Source organism: Apaloderma vittatum, unplaced genomic scaffold (assembly GCF_000703405.1).
Source record: "Apaloderma vittatum isolate BGI_N311 unplaced genomic scaffold, ASM70340v1 scaffold36241, whole genome shotgun sequence".
NCBI lineage: Eukaryota > Metazoa > Chordata > Aves > Trogoniformes > Trogonidae > Apaloderma > Apaloderma vittatum.
In genome coordinates this window covers 1-9,833 of record NW_009701510.1, presented here as the reverse complement: position 1 = coordinate 9,833, position 9,833 = coordinate 1, and the positions used below count along the sequence as shown (strand labels likewise).

At 53.1% G+C, this 9,833-nt stretch overlaps 1 protein-coding gene across 1 annotated transcript in view; it reads right to left on the bottom strand.

Annotated features, from left to right (window-relative positions):
• TRPM2 (transient receptor potential cation channel, subfamily M, member 2) overlaps positions 1 to 8,460 on the bottom strand; it is a 16,603-nt gene extending 8,143 nt beyond the window's left edge. Inside the window, 14 exon segments of the mRNA XM_009879160.1 lie at positions 15 to 160; positions 458 to 587; positions 1,279 to 1,416; positions 1,883 to 2,233; positions 3,581 to 3,702; positions 3,943 to 4,045; positions 4,415 to 4,615; positions 4,846 to 4,907; positions 5,396 to 5,576; positions 5,998 to 6,164; positions 6,553 to 6,733; positions 7,206 to 7,374; positions 7,844 to 7,929; positions 8,266 to 8,460. Of these exon segments, the coding sequence (XP_009877462.1) occupies positions 15 to 160; positions 458 to 587; positions 1,279 to 1,416; positions 1,883 to 2,233; positions 3,581 to 3,702; positions 3,943 to 4,045; positions 4,415 to 4,615; positions 4,846 to 4,907; positions 5,396 to 5,576; positions 5,998 to 6,164; positions 6,553 to 6,733; positions 7,206 to 7,374; positions 7,844 to 7,929; positions 8,266 to 8,460 (2,232 nt within the window).
• Positions 8,461 to 9,833: the final 1,373 nt, after the last annotated feature.

The following is a 9,833-nucleotide window of genomic DNA, read 5'->3' as shown; positions in this document are numbered from 1 at the left end:
TGCTGGGACCCCACCTGGACCCCCCCATGGGACACAAACGTCATGTTCTTGGCCTCCAAAGCCAGCCGCAGACAGGTTGTCTTCCCCCAGGCCTCGGAGACACGGGTGAGAAGCTTCTGGGCTCTCTCTTCATCCTTGCGGTAGCAGTCTGTGAACACACCTGGCCCGGCAGGCACCAGGGAGACAAGCTCTGAAGTCAGCTTGGTGCTCAGCAAGGCACCCCAGAATCATCCTTTGCAGTAGAATATGGACATGGCACCATACAGTGTCATCCTCTATGCTTCTACCATCACCTGGGCACAGCCTTTGCAGCACGATGACCGTGACTGTGACAACGGGACTCCCTTTTGGTACCAGCCATCCCACGCTTCACCCCCACCCACCACTTCCTGGGCAAAGCTAGCCAGCCTTGCAGGACATGAGAGCTGCTCTGGGTTATGGGTTCTCTCCCACTCACCGACTGCCTTGTGCTCAAACTGCTCTGCCAGGGCCAGCATGTCATCAGTGGTGTCCGTGTCTTCCTCCTCCTTGGCAAGCTCCTTCAGGATTTTGCTGCAGGCCAGTGCAGCTGCCATGCAGTCCTGGCTCTGGAGCAGAAGACACCGGAGAGAGTGTGGGGCTCTGCACCCTGTCCTCCAAGCCTCAGAAGTCCCATCAAGCTCTCCACAGCTCCCACAGGAGGGAAGAATAGTGTCCTAAGCAGATTGCTGCTCAGGATGGACAGCCTGCTGTGACAACAGCTGAGCTGTGCTCCCCTCTGGGTGCAGAGGCAGTAGGTACCCCATTGTTAATGGCAAACCCAGGGACAACCCTGTTCTCCTCATGGGGAGCCTTGGGCGATGGGACAGTGTGACTCCACAGCTCTGCATGCTCACCATGCCACCAGCCATGCTTCCTCTCGTGCAGAAACACTTTTTATAGGTGGAAGCCTTCTCCACTCTAGCTGCCATGCTTCTGTTTCCTGCCTGTGGTGTATTGAGCTGTCTCTCAGCCTTTGCAAGGCAGAACACACTTCCGGCCCAGCACATCACCTCTGCCCACAGCATGTGTTTTGTCTGGGGAGGGACCTGGCCTTATGCTGTGGCTGAGGAGGAGTGTCAGGTGTCCACAGGCTCACTAGCTGGTGCCCATCTGGCTGAGAGTCAAGCTTGGGCATTGCCATGAGCCATATCACCTACTGTCCCAAATCCTAGCAGATGCAATCTTTCCTCCTGTGCCTGGGAGTTCTGGCTCCATCTGAGCCTCTCAACTGGGACTGACAATTCTGGGCTATTATACCTGGGCCCAGACGATTTCTGCCAGCTCCTTGCGGTTCTGGACCACAGCCCAGATAAGCAGATCACGGACAGGGTCCATGGTGAATGTGACTCGTCCAGCAGAGCGTTTGTAGAGGGACCGGAGACTCGACCCCTGAACCTGCAAGGCATGCAATGGTCAGATCTGCTCCCTTGCCAAGAGGCTGCAGAGAGCAGACAGTCCCTCAGCACAAAACCACTCCTAAACCCTGAGTGCCTGCCCTCACCACCGATGGAAGGGCCTTTGCTGCAGATAGCAGAGTGGCTATGGCTGGACTTATTCTGGAAATGCCACTTTTTCTAGGCTCAGGATCATGTGGGGATGTGCCAAGCCTGTTCAGTGCACCCACTTCACTGGGTCCTACCCACCAGAGTTGCAGAGCCACGTGGTGCTGTGGGTGTAGAAGGGTGGGAATTGCATCTTCAGTGTGGGACAGATGACTTGGGCAGGGCTTTAAGGGACTTGAAGTGGGATTCTTGAGCAGGCAAGAGGCCAGAGACACAACTGCAACCTCCATGATGGTTTCTTGAGGCATCACCCCCCTCCCTAATGCAACCCTGCCACCCTGTAACCTGGAGATGCGTACATTCAGCTTGATGTGCGGCACTGGGATGGAAAGACGGGGCCGCTCTGTGTGCTTGGGCTTGGGGTAGAGAGGCTGTGTGGAGCAGCCTAGGAGCTCCCGCAGCACCTGGGAAACATGGTGCAGTTGGATTCTTGGCATTTTGGAGCTAGCTGTATGCTCTCTTTCCTCCAGCACGATCTTCTGCAGCTTGCTGTGGAACAGGCAGGATGGTGCCATGTTGTCGTAGAGGTAAACCAGGGTGTCCCAGGTGACAAACTCCTTGAGACGCACTCCCTGGTCCAGGAACAGCTTCACAAAATCTGGTTTGTTGGAGATCAAGGCAGCTGCCATCACAGGGTGGAGATCTGTGGGCTGGCACACCAGAAGCAGAGGTGAGGGGTTCCATGATCCCAGAGCAGGGCCCCACCATGCTTCTCACTCAGATGAGGAGAAGAATTTATCCCTGAGCACACAAGGATTTTCTAGCTGTGAGAGAGCAGCTGGGAGGTTCTAGGACTTGTGGCACATCTCACAGAGACACGGTTCTGTGTTAGTATGCCCTCTTCTCTGGCAGTGAAACCCTCTGCTTTCTTGGATACTGGATGGAGGATGGGATAGGGTAGAGAGTAGACCCTCTTTCTGCAGCTCACGAGGATGCATCATAAAAATGAACAAGACCTCACAGGCTTGTCCTCTGTACACAGCTCTCCAGCTGATGGATCATGGTGCTGCCAGCTGGATCTCAGCCATGGGGAGACTGGCTGCTCCTGCTGGTCCCTCAGTTCAGTCTTTGTGGTGTTTACCTTTCCAAGGCAATCTTTATATATGTTCAGAAGTGAAAGCAAAGCCCATGGCTAAGGGGGTGTATGTCTGTCCTGGCAGGAAGGTACCTGCAGACCTGCTGCAACAGCTTGGTTCAGCCCCAACTTTTCATACCAGCCACATCTATCCAGGACTGCAGCATCTTGTAACAGCCCTGGACTGCACTGCCTAATCTGAGAGCTTGCCTTGTCCTCCCTTCCCAACAAAGCTCTAGATCTTGTTGAGGCTGTGCATCAAATATTTCTTCTTTGGGATCCTGGTTCCCACAGCCCTTCATCATCCCATGAAAGGTATGTAAGCTGGCAGAATGCAAACTGTCAAACGGATTAAGAAAATCCCTTCCAAGTCCCACAGCCTCAGCAGAAAGGACAGAGAACTCTGTTCAGCTTCAGCTTCTCAACAGCTGGATCAGGCATGGGACAGCAGAGCTAGCTTGTGCTGCTCCCTGACTGACTCTGTAGCAAAGTTTGAGCAGGGAAGCACCAGGCTGAGTGAGATAAGTTTAGACAAATTGTCATTTGACAATGTGGCATGAGTAGCAATCACGGGGCAAGAGATATTTTTGGCTCTGGGTTGGTGGATTATCTTTGAAAGACACTGGTTTTGAACAAAATATCAATCACCTTTGTAAACAATGATAGGCCAAATAGGACCTTTACAAGCAATGAATTGCAGGGTGTGGTCAGCTCTGCTTTGGGTGTTTGAGAGCACTTATGAAAAACAGGACAGAATAAGAGTCCCTGGCAACGTGGTGGGAGTTTAGTGTCCAAGAGAAATTTCTTCAAAACTCTCCCTAGGCAGAGACAAGGCGAAAAGTACCCTCAACATCCACAGTCCTCAAGTGAGACCTGACAAACTGTAAGCCTGACCAGACAAGCAGCAAAGGCGCTACCTTACCTTCCACTCGTGGTCATCTGTGAAGATATCACTCCGAGCAATGTCCACCCTGTTCCAGGCCACAGCTAACTTCAGCTGGTGGTGCCAGTTCTCATGACCAAAGTGGTCCTGGTTTCGGGATGCTGCATACAAAATGCATGTCTTAAAATAGAGGATAATTTATGGATTGAGAAGATACTAGCTGGAAGCGCCCTTGGAGGTCTGGCCCTTTCGGAGAAACAGCTCTTTCAGATCAGATCAGCGTCATAAGATTTGGTGACCCCTTTGGTGACCCGATAAGTCAAGCAGCTGTCAGGAAGTAACTTGAGACGCCCATCCCTTTCATCTCTCCCCATACCCCCAAGCAGCTTCCTACCCCTCACCTTTGAACAGGGCCTGGAGGATGGCCACATCCACGTCCTGCTGGCCATATTTGCCCTCTGTGAAAATGGTCAGGAGCTCTCGGTTCCGTACTATATCTTGGATCTACAAGGAGAGCCATAGGCAAGCAATTATCAGCAACACCTCCTCCCTGATGCTTCCCCTGTCGTGTGTGGGGCAACTCCTTGCTCCTATCAGGTTGCCTTGCAGACCCCCTGTGCTGCGTCTCCCAGCCTGGCTGGGGCTGGTCCCAGACAGTACCTCTCTGCGCAAAGGGAGCAGGTGGTGCACGGTCAGAGCTTGAGCCCTTTGGCTGCCCACCAGGGGCCCGGCTGAGGAGAGATGGATAGGCAGTGGAAGATAAGCTTTAAACTTCATGCTGGGAACCTTCGTGTTCAAGGGCAAAGACCCCTGGGGACCCCTTTGATCTCCACAAGCTCAGCAAGAGGAGATGTCTGGCTGCAAGAGGCTTACCTTCTTGGTCCACTCCACCAGCTTGCTCTCATTGAAGAGGTCATAGGTGTCATGGAAGAACACACTGAGCAGCTTCTGGATCAAGGCAATGGTTATCTTGGGCACAGGCAGGCTGGCCACCTGTGCAATGACATCAGCCACACGCCCAGACCCTTCCACAACCACACAGGGGGTTCCGTTGGTGATGGCATTGTAGATGGTCTGAAACAGAGCGGGTAGGCTGGTCCTAATCCCACCCAGAGAGCAGCAGTCCCACTTAGAGCCCGAGACCCACACAGCTGCTCTGCATCCCTCCTGTCTGGCTGGATTTCAACCAGCATGGCACCATGCTCACACCAACACTAGAAAGCAGCACCCTGGGCAAGGAGCTACCCCCTCCCACCCCACAGCCCCCTCAGCTCTTCTGGGAGCGGGCAGGAGCAGCTCCTTACATCAAGTGTCCCGGGGCCTCCTTCCAGCACTACACACACGATGGGTATCTTGATGGCAACACCTGCAGGGAAGTAGAGCCCAGGGTCATCTCCCTGTGGGGCAGCTCCCCTCCATGCAGCTGAACATGGGCCCCTCTGAGTGGTGGGGTGTGAAAGGCAAGTTAGGAGCACTGCCCCTGACATGCCAGGCTCTGGGAGAGATGGAAGACGATCTCCTGGCAGTCATGCTGCTGGAGCACATGTGTGCATGTGTTAGATCACTTGCATGGTGAAAAGATACCACCTGGAAGCACCTTTTGAGGCCTGGCCCTTTGGGAGAAACAACTCTTTGATCAGCTCCACATCATAAGGTTTTGGGACTCCTTTGGTGACCCCATAAGCCAAGCAGCTGGCAGAGAAAGACTTTAATTTGTGTCACTGAGGAATAGGTTCCACATTTATCATGACAATCCTCTCAAACTCCTTGCCTGGATTCTCCAGGGAAGCCACAGCCTGGCCCATCCCAGCTCATGCCCTCCCTGCCTCAGGCCTGGCTATGTGTTTCCGTTACCTCCTTTCTCTTTGGTCTGCTCCGAAATGTACTTCTCCAGTCTGGTCCTCAGAGGAATTTCCACCCCATACCTCCCGTGAGTCCCATCGTCCACCAGGATGAAGTGGGAGTGGTTGCTGTCCAGGCATGACAGGCTGCCTTGGTTCTCCTCATCCAGTACGTACTCAGCTGGAAAGCCACCCTATATGATGTAGGAAAAGCCAGACAGGGCTGTAGAGGAGCAGCAGAAGCCCAAAGGAACCAGCATGTGGGATAGGAACAGGCCAGCACATGGGGACGGTCTAGCCAAAGAGCTGTCCCTGCCCTCCCTGCAGTCCTCATATTGGCCTTGCCCAATGCTCTTCAGTCTCTGCTCCACTTGCCCTTACACCCACAAGGGTCCTCTTAGGAGAAGGGCAGCACCTATGCAAGACACTGGGTAGAGTAGAGGGGCTTCTCAGCAAACATCGGCCTGGGACCATCAGTCCTGCAGCCGGGTTTTACCAGGCTGCCAGCCGCATGCATGTCTTGAAGCATCCATTCCCACTACAGTCCTTGGCAGGACTTCCCTGGCAGTCCAGGCACAGGCAAAGCAAACACATCTCCAACTCCACCTGGCTCACCATGGGGCAGATGAGGCTCTCCCGGTTGTACACAGTCCCCCAGGTGGCTATGCCAATGGTGACAATCTCACCCTCCTTGTGGCTGCAGCTCAGGATGAAGTCTCGCACTGCTTCTCCCACCTGTTTCATCACACCAGTGTGGGAGCCTCCTGTGATGATCCAGGCCCCTGGGGGACAGAAAGGGGCTTGGGAAGGGAAAGAACTCTGCTCACAGCAATCTCTTAGCACCTCCTATATGGCTGCAGGAACACCTGGACCTTGGAGATGCTCCACCCCCTCAGAAGATGCCTTCCTTGCCCACTACATCAAGCCCTGCAGCACAGGAAGTGCTTTCTTCAGTGCCAGTGTTGCATCTCAGTCCAGCTCCCTCTGAGCTTTTTTATAGCAACTGAGCAAGAACAGTCTATCTCTGGTGCTGGTAGTCCAGGACTGGACCTACAGGCCTCCTAGGCCAGCTCAGCATCTCCACAGCAGCTCAATGCACTGAAACTGTTATGGCCAGATGACAGGTCTCTCTCTGCCTGAAATTGCAGGAAGAGCCTCTACATCTCTTACCAGTGGTCTGGGCCACTTTGACTAGCCCTTGACGGAAGATGTTCTTCAGTCTTGGCTTCATGATGAAGTTTTTGGCTCCCCCAGTGACAGAGATGAGTAGGTTGGGTGCATCAAGGCCCCAGTGCTGTGTCATGAGGTGGAAGATGACCCGTGGAGGTGTATCTGAGGAGACGCGCACATACTGCAAAAAAGGGAGCATGCACATGCTTTGTGTAAAAACAACAAAGTCAGGGTAATGCAGCACATCCACCACAATTTCTCCTGTCTCAGAAAAGAACCAGGGGTTCCCTATGCCATTTTCTATCAGAGTTCTGTTGCTGCTGCCCCAGGTATTTGTATATGACCCTGTTCCCATTCACTTCCCTGGGACTGAGCATTCCCAAGACAAATGGACAAGGACAGGGAACAGCCACTCCTTGAAGCATGGGCCTCACAGCATGAAGATTAGTCTCCTAGCTTCAGAAAGGGAGTAAGCTCAGAAAGAGAATCCAGCCTTGTATGCCCCTTCTCTCTTTGGGGTAGTGTTGTCTTTGGGGCATTTCCATGCTTTCCTAGCGTCCTCTCATTCAGGAAGGAAGTATTCGCATTTCATCTGCCATGGCAAGACCTGAACACTGCCTCCCCATGCACCAGAGATGGGAAAAACAAATCACCTTTCCCATACTCTGTCCCAGTCCTGTGAAGTGGATATCACCGAAGGCATCTGTTGGCATTTCCTGGATGTGCCTGCTGGGGTCCCATTCCTTCCCCAGGAAGATGGGAGCTTTGGCAGCATCTTCCAGGTGCTGTTCCCTGAGATAGCCGCACTCACACACAATCCTCCTGAAACACACACCACCAACTTTGCCAGGAACAATCTAAACCCAAAAGACAAAGCCCAGCTGGCCCACCTGTCTCAGCCCAGGCAGGAGGTGTTGCCATTCTCATTAAGGCACCAGCATCTCCCATTCAGCTTGTCCTCCAGCTCAGAGCTTTTGCAGAAACAAAGGCATTGTTTGGGGGATTTTTTTTTCTTTTAAAAAAAAGGACACAAATATTAAAGTTGTTCTTGATAAAGTACAGATGGAAATCACTTCATGTAGAAGCATTGGAAAGGTTCCATACTGGGACATGGGGCATCAGTCATGTGGTGACATGCAGCAGGGCTGAAGAGCCAGTCAAAAAGAAATTTGTGAATCTCCAGGATACCAGCTCCCTTGACAGAAAAGGGAGATTTTCTAGTGCTGTAGCTTTGTCACCGAACACCTCTTCTGCTTTCCTGGCAGGGGAGGGGAATGAGGGACTGACTTACCCAGAATCTGATGTCTGGGAGCTTTCAACAAAGTAGGTGCACTCTTTCTTCCGGATGTTTTCAGGAATCCATGAGATGAGATTTTCCTGAGGGGACAGGAAAAGCAGCAAGGGGTCAGAGATTCTGCAAAGGAACACAAGTTATGCCACGGGCCAGATACCCTGGAGCTTGTAGCAAATCTAGGTGCTTCTTTTGATGTGAAGAAAGCTCCATCACAAACTGCAACGACAATGCCAAGTGTACTCCAAGGAGAGGAGATATAAATGCTGGATATATGCTTCAGATATTTGGGGGTTTCTGTCTGTCCCTAAAATAAAGTGATCTGTTATTATGCTCCAGTTAGTAAGTCACTGGATAACTCACCAGCGCTATTCTATCATGTGTGGCCAACCGCCCCCTCTTTCAGCACCTCCTGAACTTGCCTTTTCATTGCTGCCGGTGGGCAAATGTGCCTTCTGCCTGCTCTTTGAGACACTGCTACTGCTCTGCTGGAGGTTGGGGACCACCTCAAAGTCGCTTATCTTCCTGGGGTGCATGGCAGGATCGTCTCTTCTCTCAGGGCACACCTTGTTCAGTTCGGAGGGGAGCACCTTTGTGTGCCGGCCACGTACAGCCATGGCTGCTGTGTCTTGCCCCACTTGGCCTCCTCTCTCCAGTTCCTAGGCTGAGAGGTCCTGAACATCTCCATTCTGAGTGCAGCAGAAAAGAAGAATACCACCCATGGACATAAATCACAGCGGTGTCCTGTCCATCATTCCCTGGGCGGAGAGATATCCACAGGAAACCTGACAGACCCTTGCCACACTCCTGACACAGGGACCACGTGGGTGATGAGGCAGTCTCAGCATATACCATGCTGTCCCAGGCTCCAAAAATTGACCCTGCCACATGCTACCTGCCAGCACAGCTGCTGGCCTGCCTGCTCCACTGCCTGCTCATCTACCAGCCCACAGCGCTCCTCACTTGCTCTCTGCTGCAGGCAGCTGGAATATTACCGGCAGCAGGGAGAGCAGAAACCAGGTCTCTTGTGACACCAGCTCAAGCCCTACATGGAAAATCTGTATCAACACGCTGGCTGCAGAGATTAGGCATTCCTCCATACTGGGGAGTCTTGTGCTCTCTGCAAAGGTCCCCCGAGAGTCCAGAGATAAAACCGAGGTGCACATAGGCATGCTGCTTAGCAGAGGCTGCAAAACTCCTGAGCCCTCCCAAATGCTCACAGCCCCCTGAACTGTTGAAACTGGAGAGCTGCTAGAGCAAGAATAGAAAATTTTCTGGGTGCTCCTGGAGACCAAAGGGGAACAGTGGCCTCTCAGGGTGCTGGCAAAGCTGTGACATCAGCAAGCCTGTGTTTAGGGAGGATTTTGGCTGCTTTTCTGCAAGCCAAACTCAGCATCACACCCAAGGATGGGGAGCTCTTAGGTGGGACGAGGAGTGGCAGAGCAAAATCATGGCTACCATTGTATTTCCTTCATGTCTCCTTCCCCCAGGCAGGGAGCAGTGACAGAAAGCCTTTTTGTCAGCCTCCCTCCCAGGCCCCCTCCAGGTAGATATGCAGCCCCACTGACCTTGGGAGAGAGATTCTGGCCAACTGGCTTTCTGCATCAGCACAACCCATAGCAGATCAAATAGCTTGAAAAAGAGCTATCTAAATAAGGTCAGACATGCCCTTAATTCTTGTTTCTGTCTCCCCAGGGTGGGCAGGCTCGTGAACCTTTGGGGCATGGGCACAAGTAGCTTGTAAACCCATGCAGAAAGGGCTCTCACACAGGGTCCTCCAGGTGCACCTAGAGGGGGGGTGAACAACCACGCTGATAAAACACCCAGAATACCTGTCCTTAAGACCTCTGGGGTCAAGGGCAGAGCCTCTCCTGCAGCATTGCACTGTCTGTCCCCTACCCACGGCTTGGCAAGCACCAGGGGAGGGGGAAGCACCCCCGAGGGGCCTGGCAGCCTGCCCCAGTGCAGGCAGCACAGCGCCCATCGGGCC